This window comes from Carassius gibelio, chromosome B7 (assembly GCF_023724105.1).
Source record: "Carassius gibelio isolate Cgi1373 ecotype wild population from Czech Republic chromosome B7, carGib1.2-hapl.c, whole genome shotgun sequence".
Classification (NCBI taxonomy): Eukaryota; Metazoa; Chordata; class Actinopteri; order Cypriniformes; family Cyprinidae; genus Carassius; species Carassius gibelio.
The window spans coordinates 34,749,786-34,769,669 of record NC_068402.1 but is presented as its reverse complement, the minus strand read 5'-3'; the positions used below and the strand labels follow the sequence as shown (position 1 = coordinate 34,769,669).

Sequence of the window (19,884 nt, the reverse complement as noted above, 5' to 3'; positions counted from 1 at the left end):
GCACAACCATCACAAAACAGAAAGACAGTCGAGGATCATCACGTAACAGCACACAGTATAAAGAACCAAGGGTTCCCAAACTTTTGAATAGGGTTATTTTAATAATTTCAGCATTTTTTTTGTCTTGTGGAATAAATGTTAATATATTTTATTTATAATATCTTACTCAGGACAGTACTAAATAAAAAATATCATGCATTTAGTATGATCTCTCTTATTTTTTGAAAATTACTCATATTTTCACAGATTCTGCAAGGGGTGCCCAAACTTTCGATCCCCACTGTATATGTACACTCACACATGTACTATACTGTACTATAATGTTGTGATTCTATAATGATTATCATTATAGTGCTGTCTTTAAAATGCCATCAGCTTGGTCCCTGCCAGTGTTCTCCATCTTTGGGTGGAAAGTGTACTGTACATTCTGCAGCCCCAGATGCACACAAGCAGCTGACCTTTGGACAAAAATAGCAAATACATTCAGCCTGATTGGCTGGCGATTGCAAGCAGTGATTGAGGTTAAGTGGCCTTTGGTCTTTAGTGTGCTGCTAGGCCGCTGTATGCAGCAGGACTGAGTGGAGGGGGTTCACCTGCCCACCACACATGTAATCTGATCCCCTCGCACCGTTTCCATGGTAACCATCTCTTTCTAGTGCTTCTTGTTCCCATTTCACTTGTCACTTCAGTAATTGCCTCAGAATTTCCCTGTCTGGGAGAGTATTGGGGAAAAATGATGATGATGACAATAGCGATAAGACAATATTTATGAACTGAGCATTAGTGGACAGTGGATAGAGAGGTAAAATTCAAAGGGAGACGCTGCTGGAAAACAGATGTTGATGGTTTTACACGGTGATCCTAGCTGGACATTTCTGGTCATCAACTGGCAAAAATGACTGATCAGCTACACTGAAAACAATGAAAACCTAGATACTGCCATTCTCAAAAGGTAAACATTAGGTTAATGCAGTCTAGGTTACTGTGATTAAAGTAAGCTAGAACTATATGGCAAAGAAAATCTAGTTTTTCAGAATGTTTGACCAATTCAAGATAATAATTTATATTTTAGTTTAACTAGTCCTTTAATTGTTAAGATTTTTAAAGATCAGCATTCTGAAATAAAAGTGATCAAACTGTAAGGAGTAGACACCTGAAACTAGTAACTACTGAAAAAAGGTTTGTCGTGATTGGCCTTACGGGGGAATTATGGCGATCAAAAGTACGTAATCATAAAACTCCTAAACCATTCGGTGCAGAATCAAGTCTCTTATAACATGGGAAACCTTGGCTCAAGACAAACGAAACACACTTGTTGGATTCTATTTTGGATTTTTTGGAAAACCAGCGGGAAAAAAAATCCCTGATGACTGACTATCAGTAATTATCAAAAAAGTTGAGCATTCGACTCACCATTGCAAACCAATAACAAAACATTTGAAAGACACAGGGCAGCTTTTCCTAAAAGGATTTTAAATGCACATGTATTTTTTATTTTTTTTAAGTGGGTAAATGGTTCGATGTTGTGTGTTTTTTTTTTTTTTTTTTGTGTTTTTTTTTTTTTTTTTTTTGCACATACACACAGCATTCATATCATGTGTTAGAGCTCCTCATTCTGAACAAGTTTTCCTCTGGGATAGCTGACATGAATCAAATTGTTTGTTAAATAATAACTAGTCTTTTTTTTCACTCACTCAACAAAACCACTGCAGTACAATTCTTTGGTATCTCTAGCAGGGTTGTTACGGTTAGGAAATATTCCCACCATTTATTCGACGTGTGATAACACGAGTAATACATGTATCACCATTTGGGGGAGTAAGTTCATTTGAGTTTTCCCTCTCTTCCTTATCTTTTTTTTTTTTTGTTTTTTTGTAAATACCTTGTAAAAGTGCCATGCACATTTTACTTTCACTTTCAAATTAGCGGTAATTCAACATCAATTAAATTCAAGCAACAATAAAATACAACATCAAACGCATAAATTTTATTAACAAAACAAATAAAAATACACCATGCTATATGCTCAATATAAAATAACAAATTACTTAGGCTACACAATATTTATTTAGGCTGGGGAATTTGTGGCCTAGTGGCTAGAGAGTTTGACTTCTAACCCTAGGGTTGTGGGTTCAAGTTTCGGGCCTTGTCAGGCTCCTCCTTCCCTCCGGCTCCACCTTGGCACTCCGGATCCTCCCAGTTGCTCTGGCTCATTGGCTTTCTGTCTCCGTCTCCGGCTCCACCGTGGGTTGCCGTCATGGCTGTGGCCAGTAACTCAGAGGGATGAGGCACAGCCAGAGGAGTGGAGTCCCAAGGTGGCAGATGTTCAACGACTGACCAAGGTGGAGCCAGAGGGATGAGGGAGCCCAGCGGAGCTGGTGGATCAGACGTAATATGAGGCTCTGGCTCTGGGGTGATCTTCAGGTCTGTCACTCTCTTTGGTGATGGCGCATTGGTCATGGCAGGCACTGGCACTCCATCTGCGATGGGCTCAGGCTTTGGCTCCGCACATCGGGGTGATGATGGACTGGGCTCTGGGTCAAGATTGAGACTGGTGTCATGGTGTTTCACTTTACACTTTACAACTTTACACTCTGGTTAGCTATTTGGTATACTTTGGTATACCATAAATGCAGCGTTGCAATAGAAATTTATCTCCAAAAAAATGAAGAAATCTTACTGACTCCTAAGTTTTGAATGGTAGTGTAAACCAAACCGGTGAAGTCCAAACTTTGAGTCCATTTTAAAAGATTCCAGTTATTTCCTGTTCTCTTATCACTATTATTGTCATCCTTCAGTGTTTCCAACGAGACTCCCCTGATGCCTTCCCGCGGCCATTAGCACTAGCGCTATGAGTCTGAGCTATGTTTTACCCTTGAAGCGATGCGGCATAAGTCTCTGGGGATTGATAAGGAAGGCTGATGCTTCTATCCATCATTATGTGCAGAATATCAACAGCAGAAGATAGAGCTTCTGATAGAGCTTTCTGGTAACGGAGAGATTCAGCCCGAGCTTCTTGTCTTTCTCCTGTGCTCCAGATCCTATAACCTTTTAATACAAAGTTGTCAACAAAAACAAATGTGTTAGCTGGTGGAATATTTTAGAAATTAGGGCATAAAAGTAAGAAATGATTCACCATTCTTCCTAAAACAAAAACACCAAAGTCATGGCCTCATGAAATTTATATTGTGTGCTTTCGGTGGGAATGTCAGTGGAATTAATTGATTTGCTCATATTTGTCGGGAAAGAACAAGTGCCTGACTCCAGCCCGTGTTATTAAAGCTAATACCTCAGCACTTTACCGCAGTGAATCAAGCTCTGACGTGTGCTTTTGATGTATGGATTTATTATTCAAAGTGTTGTGCAGGTCTGGGAGGCCCCGCACTCATCTTGGCCCCCAGAGACCAGCTGTGTTTTCAGAGTAAAGAGCACTTAGAGAATGGCCCAGGGCAGCAGCGTGCTGGAATGCCTCTGGACACAAGCTACTGTCTGGACCTGAGGAAACATCTACAGACGGACCTCACAGTTAGGACTGTTTGGATGAATTTAATGTCTCCAGTGGAGCTCTGTGTTTCCAAAGTGTCTGATGATAAACCATACAAATCTGTCATGCATTTTCATAGCATTGGCTAAAAGGGTTAGTTCACCCAAATATGAAAATTATGTCATTAATGACTCACCCTCATGTCGTTCCAAACACGTAAGACCTCAGTTTATCTTCAGAACACAGTTTAAGATATTTCAGATTTAGTCCGAGAGCTTTTTGTCCCTCCATTGAAACTGTGTGGGAAATTGCCGGAACATTGCCGGGTCGCCTTCTGTGTGAAAGCAACCATGTCCCGGGATTGATTCCGGCATTGAACCCGGGCCGGGGACCTAGTAACATTGCCGGTTTCAACCCAGGACGAGCGCTGTGTGAATAAAAGCCAGATCTAATGCGTGTCGAAGTGATGACGTGCGTTATCTCGCTACTCCTTTACCGGCTGTTTTGAAGGAAGATCAACGTTCGCGACGAAAAAATATTGTGCAAACTGTAATGAAGCAGAGATCAGTTAGTTCCTCACTTTCCGCGCTGACGCGGAGATCGTTCGCTTGCTTCAGTGCCTAACGTTTTCGACTCGTACATTACATGTCATGCCCTGATGTCACGTGTTGTTACGGGCTCTTTACGGGTTGTGTGTGAAAGCACGCACATATCCCAGGTAATCACTGGCAATGTGAAAGTGCAAAATCTAGCGACCCGGGAACAATTGCCGGAACACTTTACCCGTGTATTTGCCAGAATGGCAGTGTGAAAGGGGCTATGGACAACTTTGATGATGTTTTTATTACCTTTCTGGACATGGACAGTATACCGTAAATAAATTTTCAATGGAGGGACAGAAAGCTCTAGGACTAAATCTAAAATATCTTAAACTGTGTTCTGAAGATGAACGGATGTCTTACGGGTTTGGAATGACATGAGGGTGATTAATTAATGACATAATTTTCATTTTTGGATGAACTAACCCTTTAATAGTGCAAGGCATGTTTATTTAAGTTTATTTAGTTAAAAAAAATAATGTACCAGCTGGTCAATAAGACAAAATCAGGATGCCAGCATGAAGCAAAGGGCCCTCATATCATCCTGATGAAGATTACTTTGCATCTGTGATCCTGTATGTAAGCTACAGGATGTAGAACAAATGTTAAAAAGTCGTCACATATACAATAAAGTGGTCATTTTCAAAATATTTGACCACAGAATGCCATGCTCAACCAATCAAAATAAAATATTATAGAACCATGTAATAATTAGCAAGAGCATTGATAATAGTAATGCTTGCTTTAACAATCAACACTAATGAACATGTAATGAAGTCAATACTTAACAAATACATATCCTTTGGAAGGGGGCCTTTTAATACCTCTCTCCAATCAAGGAATCTGGGTCAAAGAATGTATATTTTGACTCATTTCGTTCACTCTGGCTCTGATCAGGTGTGAGGAATTGTATCATTAAGGTAATGTTCTTGAGAGGGTGTTTAGCTGAACTGTGATGTCCTTCTGCAGTCTCAGCCCAACCTACAGTGACCTTTCCAGATTAATATATCAATACTGAATATTGAAACACATCCTAAACCAAACATCTCTTAAAAAAAAAAAAAACAAACTTGTCAAAAAGAACTTCAGCTTGGGAAGTAGAAATGTTCAACTTTTTACTGGTGGTAATGACACACATTGATACTATGAATTATTAACATTTTAAAACACTAGAATAAAATAATAAGTTTAAGCTAAATAGAAATATAAAAAACTAACTAACATTTAAATAAAGCACATAACAAAATGACTTATTTACATCATTTTATATATTTGATTTCATTTAAATTGAAGTATTTTAAGTAATAGTATTTTAAGTATTAAAACTAAATCAGATTTAAAATTTTAAAAAGAAAAAAAACTAATTAAAGCATATAACAAAATAATTTTTACATGCATCATTTTTATATTTATTTAATTAGATTTTTCAGTCATTCTCATTCATTCACTTTGCGGAATGGGCTGATCATGACACTGTGTAGAAGCTCTTAATCCATGTTACCTGACCAAACATGGCAATTCAGAGAGTCCACCCTCAGTCCTGCTGCGAGGGTCAACAGCACAGTTCATATTTTTATTTCCACATTTCTCTTCATTTTATTGATTAATGCTTTCTTTTGGAGCGAGGCAGTACTTTTATTGCTTTGGCTTTTGTGATATGTTTTTGTTTTGGCTGAGGAGTACGGAGCACTTTCATATATCATGCACTTCTGCACAGTTTGCCCTCGCTAGCCTGTGGTGTTCGTCAGTAATTAGACCAAAGTCACAGAGGTGGCCAAGTTCAACCTCTTCATTAAGGATCACTCTTCTCACTGCAACAGCTGTAAATGGAGAGAGAACTATCATTCAGAAGTGCTGGGTGGACATGTAAAATACATTAAAAGTGAGATCCAAAAGTCTGAGACCATAAGTCTCCAGTTCTGAATAGAGCTGGAAATTTTAAACAAATAAACATTTTGATTTGAATTAAAAATACATTCTGAAAATGATGGGTTTCTTTCAACATTAATTTATAGTCTTATGATAAAAATATAGTACTGAACATTTGAATTACATCTTAAAAATGCAAAATAGATTCATTTTCACGAATATATAGTAGGGTAATGTTTTAACACTCTCAATAGTTAACTTCTACACAAACTATTTTACTTTATTTATTTATTTATTTATTTTTGTACTTTTGTGTCAAATTCCCACCAAATCTCAAATGGCATATGTTTACTAACATTCTTTAAAATAAACTACATTTAAAAATTAAAATGTAATAATAACAATAATTAAAACCATCTACTGTATCTTTCTCAACTGAGTTAATTTCATAAATAATAGTATTTTTGCATAATTTGACAAAATAGCAGCTGGATTGGAAATAATGAACAATTAATAAAAAAAATATATATATATATATATAATATAAAGCAGTCATGGAGAAATTAGTGTTTGTTCATGCTGAAAATGATAGTTGAAGATGGATAGTCTGGATCTGGGACAAGGGTAAAACAAGCCTGTACATTCAAAGGTCAAGGCCTTTGAAAAATAGCTAAAGTTAATAATAAAGGCATGATAAAGTAATTTTTAATCCGATCTTCATATATCTGAAATCTGTTAGCTTTAATAAAAGAGCCCTGAGACCCAAAGTTAGAAAAACAGCAGTAAGTGTTTTTGTTAGGATCACCGCAGCGCATGATTAATGATGTCACAATGATGTCACGTCTGAGGGCGGTTTCTGAGTGTGTCAGTTCACCGCGTGCGTCCAGGTTAAATGCAGGTGTGTGTGAGAGCGCTTCAGCACAGTGGCTGTCTCTTCACTCTCTCAGGGACCCGGGCACAGCTTTCCCAATAGATCTTTATTTACAGCACAGGAGTCGGAAACGGCTGGTCAATCCATTTAGCCTAAGGCCACTGATTTGTTCGTATTTACTGCAACACCCAAAGAAAAGCCGAGGTATTTTTCCCTCTCTCCTTCCTATTGATTCGGCTCTTAGAAAATCTGCTCTGCTGTCTAAACACTATTGATCCCCCTGCTCTCCTCGCCAGCTCTTGCACCAGTGTATAAAGGGACTGGATGAATTGAAATTTCATTTCCGACAACTTGTTCCTTTTATGTTTTGCCTTTTTTTTTTTTTTTTTGAACGAGAAGCAAGACAGTGTGGGTCAATAGCCGCATGAAGGCTGTAGGTAAAGGTCAGAAGAGGTGAACTGTTCTACTGTTAGCTAAGGGGCTGTACAGTAAGGGGCCTTTGAATTTGGCCAAAATAAGGGATCACAGAATCCATTTCCTTCGCTTTTAAACTTTTGTATGACCCATAATGCGTATGTGTATGTGCCTACAGGAATGGTGTTGGCTCCGGGAGGCACAAGAGGAGCTGAAAGCGAGAGAAGAGGAGTGGAAGAAAGAGAGATCCTTCCTTCAAGAGCAGCTCAATGGCGTCAGAGAGGAGCTCCTCCGCGCCAACCTCAGGGTACCACCGCCAAATCTTTCTTCCCATGAGCCCTTTCACATTTCTCAGAAGTGGAAGTTGTATAGTTGGGTAAACTACTACAGTGGTGAATGGAAACTACAACAGAAATTATGTTTGTGCTCCCATTTGCTCCAGTACCAAAAGAGAAAATCGACCATAGGATTTCTATGACTTTTCTATGACAAATTATTGAGAGATTGATTACACTGGTCAGAAGAAAAAAGATGTCAAATTTGCCTCATTGAGTAAAGACAAATAAACCCTTAAACAGGCCATGGCGACTCCGTCCTTGGCCTTGTGACACTCCATCTACACTGCATATTCATCATTATGCTGAGATCGTAATAAACTGTTTTAATAATTTTCCTGCCATTGACGAAATCTTCTATAATTTAAGATATGGCACTTCCCCATCATTGACGAATTATTCCAGCAATCACAGTTTTCACTGTTTTCACATATGTAAGGCGACGCTGTTAAAGACCTCATGAAATAGTACAGCATCTCCAGATCCAAAAACACGCAAAGAAGAAAATATGTGTAAACAAAAAGGAGTAGATAGAAGTTGTTCATGGACAAGTAAGCTAACATGATGGCCAAACATTCAACAGCATATAATGTTTTTAATGGTTCTTACCCACATTTAAGTGTGAAAAAAACAGAATGAAGCTAATAACATGTTTTGTTTGTTTGTTTGTTAATAACTCCATTCATGTTTTCGCTGTTTACATATGCATTCATACAACTAAATATTCTGGGGGTCATGGAAGACTGATAAATATTATCAATATCAAAACACTGCCACAGACTGGAAACTTAAAAATAATAAGAATAATATTTTTGTTTGTTCGATTCTTTAGTCAGTGACAAACTGTGTGTGTGTGTGTGTGTGTGTGTGTGTGTGTTGATGACACAAGTGGAATGGAATGTTGGAATTTGAAGTGGAATACTGACAACAAATCGACCAGATTTTACATGCACAACCACAACAATTATATTTCAGATAAGATTGCATAATCACTTCCTCTGACATTGTGCTTAAACACTAGTTATCTATAATTGAATACCAGTGTTATATAACACAAAGTATAGTGTTATAAAAGTACCTTTTTTTTCTTTTTTTTTACGAGATTTACGAGGTTAATAAGCATGGAAAAGCATCATCGCAGTCTGTGAAAAGAGTCCACGCTGCTCAAAAGGGGGAGGCCCTGTTTTAATTATCATAAATATTCATATAACTACCATGAGCCCATCCCACATTCCATTTCCATCCCTTAATGTTGATGCATATTTTAATAGATTATCATTACCGCCATCATAACTCTTATTACGGTAAACATAATTACCAGATTTACGGGCCAATTATTATTTCCTTCCCCTGCAGCCATTTTCCTCAGCAAAGCCAATCTTTCCCCTGTCATAAACAAGCTGCTTCTTAGGCTGCGATCCCCTCCCAAAACGTCGAGCCATTGATAAAGATAAACACACAAACAGGCAACAGGCGGCTACGTCCGTGTCTGTACGACACTCCATCTGAATTGCATATCTGCCCTGCCGCTGAGATTGTCATAAGCCGTATTAAGAAAAATGGTCACGCGGTTTGACACAAATTGGAAAATGACATTTGGAAAGCGCCGCTGCGGTGGAAATTAGATATATTAAAATTATAAATCAGTGTCTGGATAGAAGGGACAAATGGAGGGCGGGGGTTAAAGGTCCCCTCATGACTAGGCCCCGCTCAGGCTAATCTAAACCCACCGGGCTTTGATTGTTCATCCACTGTCCACTCGTAAAGAAAGGAAGAGAGGATATTGTGTCTTTTCTGTGAAGTCAAGTCAGCTTATTTAGCGGCTCCCACACCACAACCTGCTAATGGATCATCTCAAAGGTGTGATATGCATTATGCAAAGGCATCCGCTTGACACTTTTAACAAAATCTTTCCTCCCAGTGCGTCTCACCTTCAGTTGCCTTTGTCTGTGTGTGTGTGTGTGTGTGTGTGTGTGTAGGAAGAAGAGCATCGTCTGAAAGTGCTGCAGATTGATGAACTCCAAAGAGAAGTTGACAAGACGCTGGCACTGCTTGAAAAGGAGAGAGAGGTCAGCAAAACCCTGTTTAATAGCCTCCTGTACATGCACTTTGGGGTACACTTTTACATGTGCCATGCAAAAACATAAGGATGTACCTCCGGTCACAGAGAGCTTGAAGTACACACTTCTTTATCTGCAATTTTATTTTTTTATTTCTTTTTAAAAGTAAAAGGTTCCCTGATGGTTAGGTCTGCTAGGTCTCTGAAATCCTTGACACGTCTCACCCTTATTCGTCTCAAGCCTCTCGCTGTACTCTTCATGATGCTCAAAGTTCAGAACGCAACAGCATGTTATACACAGCACAATAAAATGAGCTCTGAATATCTGCTTCTTTCTGTAGTGGACCTTTCATTTTTGAGTGCCACAGTATTGGTAAAGTTAATGCACAGGTTAAGAGGAAGCTCAGGGATCATACTAAGTAGCACGGTTTCTCAGCTTTATCTCCACCTCATACAAAGCTCTCACTGGGGTGGTACCCTAAGGTAAAAAAGCTAAAAAGGTACTTTTTTCACCTTATTTACACTTAAATGGTACACACTGTATTAGCAGTGTGGGGTAGATTACTTACAAATTGTAGTCTGTCACTGATTACAAATTACATGACAGAAATTATCGTTTGTAATGTAATTTATTGGATTACACATGTTAGGTAATGTGTAATACTTTTTAATTACGTTTAGATTACTTTTGATCCAGAAATATATTCCATTCTTTGTTATCGACATCATGAAGTGTATTAAACATTACATTAGTCCTGAGTTTCCCAAACTGGGGTTCATGAATGAACTAAAAGTGGTAGAATTTTAGAAAGGAATATTTAAGGGGAAGAAATGAGGGCAAATCAAATGATTAATAATTAACTGCCATTGTGTGAATAATATGTAATCATGTAATCTATAAAAATATAACTGCAATCTAATAATGAGCATATACAGTACTGTGCAAAAGTCTTAGGCCACTAGTATTTTCACCAAAAAAGTTTTTAAGTTGGTTATTTGTATCTTTTGTTGTAGTCTGTCAGTAGTACATATCAGTTTACATTTCCAAACATTATTTTTGCCGTTAATTCTAATAATCCAGTGAGATTGTTGTTTGCACAAGGAGTCTGGCAATGTCTCCAAGACACTTCACGAAACCTACCTGAAAAGCTGCCTGAAAAACATTGCCCAAGTGCACCTAGGACGAAAGCTTTTTTAACGCGCAGTGTGGTCACACCAAATGTTAATAGAAGTTCATTAATAAAATCAATGTATGGCATTATTTTTGACGACATCCTCACTTTACAGCATTTTTACACAAGTTCCTAAAACTTTGCACACAACTGTCGCTTTGCAGGTTTCTAGAAGTGTTTCTTGAAGTGTCTTGGAGATATTGCCACAGTTCTTCTGCATTTAGTCTGTCTCAGTTTTTCCAGCCAGGCTCTGTTGACAGATCTCTGTTGTCAGATTCCTTGTGCAAACAAAAATCTCACTGGATTATTACAATTAATGGCAAAAATAATGTTTGGAAATGTAAAAAGATATTTCCCACTGACACACTACAGCAAAACATAGAAATAACTTACTTAAAAACATATTTTGTTGGTGAAAATACTAGTGGCCTAAGACTTTTGCACAGTATGAATTAATATCATCTAATTACAAGTACTTGATAGTTTTAATCTGATTACATAATCCAGATTACATGTAATCATTTACTACCCAGCACTGCATAGTAGTACCTTAAATGTATGTATTAGTACCTTTAAAAGTACATATACAGTAAGTACTAGTGCTGTCACACGGTTAATCGCATCCAAATTAAAAGTTTTTGTTTACATAATATATTTTAGTTACATAATTATATTTACAAAATATAGTTCCAAATGTATGATATATTATCGGTATTGTACAATGTCTGCTATAGTCAACAGCACAAACCTATAAGAACATTGTATAGGGTAGATTCTATTATGTTGTGTTTTTGTTGTACAGGTGCTAATCATATAATTAGAATATAACTTGTATAGTATATTCATTTATTACACACAGAATGATATTTTTGCAAATGTTTATTTCTTTTAATTTTGTTTTTTAAAACTGACAACTAAGGAAAATCCCAAATTCAGTATCTCAGGAAAAATTTGAATATTGTGAAAAGGTTCAATATTAAAGACACCTGGTGCCACACTCTAATCAGCTAATTAATTCAACCATTGACACATTGCACAAGGAGGGCAAGACACAAAAGGTCAGTGCAAAAGAGGCTGGCTGTTTAAAGAGCTCTGTGTCCAAGCACATTAATAGAGAGAAGAAGGGAAGGAAAACATGTGGTAGAAAAAATTGTACAAGCAATAGGAATAACTGCCCCCTGGAGAGGATTGTGAAACAAAACCTTTTCAAAAATGTGGGGGAGATTCACAAATAGTGGACTGCAGCTGGAGTCAGTGCTTCAAGAACCACTACACACAGACGTTTGCAAGACATGGGTTTCAGCTGTCGCATTCCTTGTGTCAAGCCACTCTTGAACAACGACTCTGGAGGAAGAGAGGAGAGGCACACAATCCGCGTTGCTTGAGGTCCAGTGTAAACTGTAAACAGGTCCAGTGAGGTCACAGGGTTAAACTGATTTCCAGTGTAAACTGTAAACAGTTTCCACATTCTGTGATGGTTTGCAGTGCCATGTCATCTGCTGGTGTTGGTCCACTGTGTTTTCTGAGGTCTAAGGTCAACTCAGCCGTATACCAGGACGTTTTAGAGCACTTCATGCTTCCTGCTGCTGACCAACTTTATGGAGTTGCAGATTAAATTTTTTCAACAGGACTTGGCACCTGCACACAGTGCAAAAGCTTCTAGTACCTAGTTTAAGGACCACAGTATCCCTGTTCTTAATTGGCCAGCAAACTCGCCTGACCTTAACTCCATAGAAAATCTATGGGGTATTGTGAAGAGGAAGATGCAATATGGCAAACCCAAGAATGCGGAAGAGCTGAAGGCTACTAACAGAGCAACCTGGGCTCTCATAACACCTGAGCAGTGCCATGGTCTGATCGACTCCATGCCACGCTGCATTGCTGCAGTAATTCAGGCAAAAGTAGCCCCAACTAAGTATTGAGTGCTGTACATGCTCATACTTTTCATTTTCATACTTTTTAGTTGGCCAAGATTTCTAAAAATCCTTTCTTTGTATTGGTCTTTAGTTATATTCAAATTTTCTGATATTAAAGATATTGAATTTGGAATTTTCCTTAGTTGTCAGTTATAATAAAAATAAAATAAAAATAAACATTTGAAATATATCAGTATGTGTGTAATGAATGAATATAATACACAAGTTTCACTTTATGAATGGAATTAGTGAAATAAATCAACTTTTTGATGATATTCTAATTATATGACCAGCACCTGTAGTTCCAGTTTGCTATGTAGCCTAGATAAAGACATTGCTTCATTGTTTATCTTAGTTTTGGGTTTATATTTTTGGTTATCTGCTAAACCAATTATCACAGCATGTTTTATAAAACATGCCAAGGAAATAAAATGCAATGTGTGTTGCAATGTTTGTGATTAACGTTCACACCTTGCATGAGACCTTGCTTTTGTTTTCCACTACTAAAGAATAAGAAAAATAGAGGATATCAGTCAATGTACACAATATAACAAGAATCCATTGTTGCATTCTCCTGTAGTTTACCTGTGGAGAAAAGATCAAGTAGAGCATCTTCTCTAGGACACTCTGAAGGACTGTGCATTTCCTTTATTTTATTTTCCTGTTGTTCTTACACATTCATCCCTCAGCGTCTCTCTGTTTTCTTTATATTTCCCTCACTTTTGCTGCAGGATTGTGTAAAGCCCGAGGAGCTGGAACGACTGAGAGAAGAGCAACTCAAGGACAAGGTCTCTCAACAATCCACTGCTTATTAGTTTCTAAGCAATGTTTTCCTCACTTTAGTTAAGTGCCAGTCATAACCTTGCCATAGTTTGAATTAGAGCTGCAGCCGCTCGTGTTAGACACTTAACACAAAGACCCCACACGCACGCCTACACAATTGCCAGTGCTCAAAACAACATCTAATATTATGACTGGCCCTAAAATAAAATCTAATATTAATGTGCTGCAGGGGCCTGATCTCAGACTCGGGAGGTACAGCTGATGCCAGTCACCGCTCAACAGGCCATTATTGAAAAGCTGCAAAATTACATATTTTCTAAAACAACTAGTTAAGAGGGTCTCTCTTCCTAAAATATAAATGCAAAAAATTAATAAAAAAAGTTGAACGGTTTAACTTTTTCAAGGTTTCGGTTTGTTTCACTGTTTTAGAGACACGGTTTCAGTATGGTTCAGTATGTGCTATGTTTATGGAAAAGCGTTACTTTTTCAGTTTTTTTAAGGAGGTCTAGCATTAGTTTTTAGGTACAGAAATTGAATAAAGTAATCAAATGTAAAACGGCATTGCATATACGACTTATAAATTTACGTATAAATTAAAGATTGTTCTTTATTAAAGTTAAAAAAGCTTTTCAATCAAGAGCAGTGCGTGATTTCTTTGTTTTTGCTGTTCGATTAATATAAAGACTGTCACTTTAAGAGAATGCAATGATACAGTAGGCCTACGTTCAGCCGGCTATGTCTGCTGTAGGATACATACCAAGAAGGGCATTTTGATATAATTTTTGTGTGAATTTGTCCATTTAAATGCGATACTTCAGAGTAAGAATGTCAACGATTAATCGATGATCGATTAATTGTCGCTAAGAGATCCGATTAAAGCTATCGATGGTCGATAAACCTATTTAATTTTGGGCTGCATGCGGCTCGTGCGCAAAACATGTGTGAGCTGCTTTGAGTGATGGTGACTGTATAAAAATGCATCATCATTCATTCATAATGTACAAATTAGGCTTTTAATGTGATTTAAACTTTAAAAGTACATTAAAATAGAAACAAAACAAAGTTTTTCAACATGGAAAGCAATAGAAATATAGTAACCAATTCATTTCACCAGATAATTGTTTCATATCGTGCACTTTGCAGGTCTGCAGAACACAGGACAGATAGTCTATTCATTCCTACAACTTGTTAATTCATTCCTTCCACTTATTAATTTGTGGAAACTGTTCATGTTTCATTCATTTTATTCCTTTAATAACTCATGATTTAACTGAATTGAAGGAACAAAATAATAAATAGAACGAATTCTTAATTCATGAAATCTTTCATTTCCCTTCCTGCATGTTTACCACAGTAGGAGATGCGAAAACTGTGATTTAAAAGTGAAAGACAATAAAATAAACTTGCAAAATAATAGGGTTAGACGCTGAGGATTTAGGTGAAGAAACAGTGCCTAAATATTATTGAATTTGTGGAAATTTGTGACCAACCAGCAAACCAGAACAAAGCCGCATGAACGTAGGCTGTGGGCTCGAACAGCATCCAAAAGCATGGATAACATTTTACAGCTAACCTATTATTCCTCTCATAAACAAATATTTTTAAACTAGACTTGTCAAAATCAGAGCTTATCATTTGTAAATAAATAATTGCTGGATTCATAACCAGAGCATTCAATGATGTCACTAAACGCTGACGCCACAACAAGAGCATCGTTCACAAGTGTCTACATGGACCTAACTAGCCTAGGGCACAGGTTCTCAATCCCTGGGACACAATAGGATGCTTTAAGGAAAATATATAAGTAATAGGCCTAACATAAAAATTACAATTTGTTTTTATGAAAAAAAAAAAAAACAAATATGCAAAATATATCTGACCTTTATTAAGATAACGGATTTAAAACAGAGGTGTGGCGGGACTCCATAAGTTGGAAAGAAAAGGATGACAACTCGCATTCCATTTGTTTGCTTTATTTTACAACAGCACAAGTCTGTGAGTGGTCTGCCTTGGATCGAAGCACGCTGAGCCAGCTCTCGAGGCATTCCCTGCAGTGCTGGCCCCGCTTCTGCTGAGATCGCCAGATCGTGGAATCATCCATACTCAGCCCGCCTCTTTTTCCCCGCGTCAGAACACTACGGCAATGTAGTGGGGCTGGGAGAGCATGGCTACAGAGCGATGCAATGCACCTGGCATGGCCAAAGCGTTTCTATACCCTTGAGCAGGTTATGTTCCATAAGTTCCCTCTGTCACACCTCAACCTATAGTGCTGCAGGGCTACCGCCCTCCTCCCTTTCAGGAGCCCGACCAGGAAAAGCTTAATTGTATGTGTCCAGTTTGAGTGCTGGACACATACGTCCACAGAGCTGCCTTGTGGAGAAAGTCGGACCAATTGCTTGTGTGCTATATTCCCCCCAAGAGGGGCTGTCCTGCATCTTAGCAGACCCTTAGTCGTTGGATAATTGAGGCTATCAACCTGACCTATGAGTCCTATGGTCTCCCCTCGCCGATGGGAGTCAAGGCTCACTCTACGCGAGGTATTGTGGCCTCTCAGGCCTTCTTAGCAGGTGTGTCCATGCTGGACATCTGCAACACTGCAGGGTGGTCCATGTCCTCCACCTTTGTGAGATTTTATGATCTAGATATGCGAGCCACTCCCGGCTCTTCTGATTTCTCGCCTTAGCTGTGCTCTTCAGATACACACTAGGCAAGAATTTGGAAGTCTGGTGGTGTGGGCACCTCGTTCCCCATAGGGTTTTGACACAGTTTGAGTTCCTGAAGAGGAACGTCTTAAGGTTATGCATGTAACCATGGTTACTCAAGGGAACAAGACGCCGCGTCTCGATACCATACTCCAGGCACCCCTGCCAATGCTTGCCTCTCTACTTGAAGCTTGCCTCTCTACTTGAAGCAGCTGGAAATTACGAAATTATGCATGTAAATTACAAGCCTAATTTACATTATAAATAATAGTTTAACATTCAATCAAATCATCGAAAATGGGCAAAAAGGCAGGAGCTGATTGCTTAACGCAATGCCCACCTAGCTCGATGGCAGTGTCAGCAGTAATCTACCTGTCACTCATGTGGCCATGCTCTTAATTATGCAGAACTTTAAGGCGTATGATTTATAAAGAAAGTCACCCTCCTCACAGTTGTCATGAAGGGTAAAGGGTTATTTTTTTATTTTTATTTTTTGATGTAAATTTGGGCATGTTAACATGGGGAGTCTATGGGATTGACTCGCTTTTTTAGCCAGCCTCTAGTGGCCAGTCGATGAATTGTATTTTTATTTACTTCCTTGTTGGCTTCACTAGAGAAACCAGGATTTTGCCGCTTGGTTAAGACCCAGGTATGTTTTATTTCCAATGTTCTGCTCACAGTTGAGTGCACAACCATTTCAAATTTTACCCCATTGATATTCAGCACTGATGGATACATTTGACCCATCTAGTGGAGCTTTCTTTTTAATCACTCAAATCACTTGTGTTGCTGTCCATGCACAAGTCAAATAGACTATGAATGTCACATACAGTGGAGATGAAGGACAATTTTTGGGTGAGGATAACCTGAGCGAGTGCTCAGATGCTCTTGTTTTTACAGTGTGGCCTCCATGAGCTTTGAGACGTCTGTAAAGTAGCTGCTTTAAAGTGCAGCCAACTGCCATTTACCACTGCATTTTCCTCTGCTCCTTGGACAAGATTACTTTCCAAACAGAGTGTAGACAGCTTGATTAATAGAGGGGTCCACCGAGGTGCCCGCCTCAGTATATTTTCACACTTACTTATGCTCATTTCATTCGCATACACTTTTATGTGCTGAACCTTTCACCACAGGAGTCCATCAGTTCGTAAAAAAACACAGCTCTCTAAGATAATGTCTGAGAAAATTCATAAAAGATACTAGATGTTGTGTTTAAGAGCTGATGGACAAGGTCACTTCTAAACTAACTTCTGTGTGTGTGTGTATGGGCATCAGTCACGGTGTGATGCAACATTCATTAAAAGATTAATGTGATGGACATGGTGTATATGGTCTTTAAATATCTTCAGATCAGTTTATTGTCTTTCTTGCTACTTTTTTGTGTGTGCAGAGTGATAGTTAGGACAGAAAAGGATGGCAAAGATGGACGATATCAGGAAATGTTGCAAACTGAGTTCAAACTTGAGTTCCCACTTGAGCACCATGGCTCATTGTCTCAGTACATGTAACTGGACCAAAGCTCTAACAGAGTAGATATGTATCTAGACTGAAGACAGCAAATCAGTCTACAGTCTAAAAAATAAAACCAGCAAAAATATGCATTGTATTGCACGAGCTGATAGAAAGATAAAACTTCTGATATCAAATTAACATAAATATAAATGAAGCTTCCTTTACATGTATGCGTAGGTCAGGCATAAAGAAGAGCTGATCGTAGAGCTGCAGAAAGAGCTGGAAAAGGCTGGATTCGACCAGAAGGAGAAAGAGCTTAAGGAATGGAAAGATCGCTGGTACTCTGTCTCGGAGAACCTCCGGCTCACACAAACACAGCTCCAGCATGCCCAGGACCGCCTGGAAATACAGCAGGAGAATATCCGCAGCCTACAGGATCATGTGGATAAACTCCATACTGCGGTGAGAACAGAGCACTAAACACTAGAATTAATGCATCAAAGGTCAAAATTACTGTCAGTTGGTTCACATATTTAACAGAAGCTGTGTTAATATGCATGTGTGATTAGTGAAAATCATTGCAATCATACAAACGGAATGAAGCAGTTATCATTTTATATTAAATATATATAAAAATAAGGTTATTAATAATATTTAATTAATTGCATGCTTTAAACTGTTAAAAGCTAGGAAAAATGTAAGAAGGAAAATTAGAAGATGAGACAGGAAGGTTATAGATATAAAGACATAAAGAAAGGTGTGATAGGGAATGTTGGAAAGACTAGAAGGAGATAAATGAGGAAGAACAGGGTGCATGTGGATGGCTAGAGGTCAACAGGTCCTCCCGACTTTGACCCTGTGACCTCTCTCCATTCACACATCAGCACTCTGGGGGCCAATTAAACTGAGCTCCACACTAGTGTGTAATCAGAAGTATAGGAGAAGAGACCAGTTCAGGAAATGATCTTTCTGAGCTCCTCCACACACACTTAAACTCACACTAATACATTTAGGGGTCATTTACACAACGTTTTTAGCTAAAAACTGGAAACATTTTATGTGTTTTGCCTGTTTGTTTACATGACAACAACATTTTGGGGACTGAAAACGCATAAAAAAAATAATTAAAAAAAAGGTTTCAAAGTGCATGTTTTTGAAAATGGCACTATTATCATTTCCGATAATATAGCTTTGGAGGAAATAAAACACAAATTGCATACTTACAGTAGTCAGTGACCAATAATCTGGATTAATACTATGTTTTCCATCGTAAAAAAAGAATAAATACATAAATAAATAATCAGATCAAGATCAAGGTCACTTGTGTCCTTCACATGACCCTAAATACCAACCCTTAAAACTGGTCCAGCCTAAATTCTTACAAAATATTTCAAGGACCCCTGCTAGTTCAATTTGTGTTGTGTTGTGTCTTCCTTTATGATTACTGTAGGTAATTTGATTAGACCAGCTATTCTCTGCTTTATATCCTACATCCACTTACAGAAAGATGCTAGAATCATGTTTTATTTGAAGTTGGATCATTGTGTTTGGAATAAAGGGGGAATGGTACTTTAGCAGATAATTATGTGTAATCCACAATCATTTCCAATAATAACAGATGAAGTGGTTTGAGCCCACGTTATCCAATTTGCCATTTAATGTGAGATAGGCTGCTGCTCGCTCCCTAAAAATTGAACCATTTCCTTAAATCGCCAATTTGCCCTGCTTCCAGAATGCATCTAGAGCACAGAAATGATGGACCTTCATATTCCAGTACTGTTTTTATATAGAAACGGAAGATAATCTGTTTGTTTTCCTCTCTTTGTTTTGATTGGATTGAACCCTGCTGGGTCTGTCAGATGGGTCATTGTGAGGACAAACTGCAAGACTGACACGAGCAGCAAACTACAGTTCTTCACACACATTAATACACAGTAATATTGTTGTAATTATATAGTTCATATAAATATTATTATCATTTAAAATACCTATTTTCTATTTGAATGTTTTGTGAAATTTAATTAATTCCTGGGATGCAAACCTGGGTTACACTTTATTTTAAGGTGTCCTTGTTACAGTGTAATTATACATTTAAATACGGAGTAATATTAATTAACTACATATACTTACTGTGTGGTTAGGGTTAGAGTTAGGGTTTGACTTAGGGTTACTTGCATGTTGTTAATATTATAGTAACTTGTAATAAGGACACTTTAAAATAAAGCATA

The 19,884-nt window shown here is 38.0% G+C and overlaps 1 protein-coding gene across 2 annotated transcripts in view; it reads left to right on the top strand.

Moving 5' to 3' along the window:
- The window catches only part of LOC127962673 (trichohyalin), a 191,668-nt gene that overhangs the window by 129,838 nt on the left and 41,946 nt on the right, over positions 1–19,884 (top strand). For both annotated transcript variants that reach the window (XM_052562317.1, XM_052562318.1), the window contains 4 exons: positions 7,416–7,544; positions 9,552–9,641; positions 13,451–13,507; positions 17,894–18,118. In XM_052562317.1, the coding sequence (XP_052418277.1) occupies positions 7,416–7,544; positions 9,552–9,641; positions 13,451–13,507; positions 17,894–18,118 (501 nt within the window). The remainder of the gene's footprint in view (positions 1–7,415; positions 7,545–9,551; positions 9,642–13,450; positions 13,508–17,893; positions 18,119–19,884) is intronic.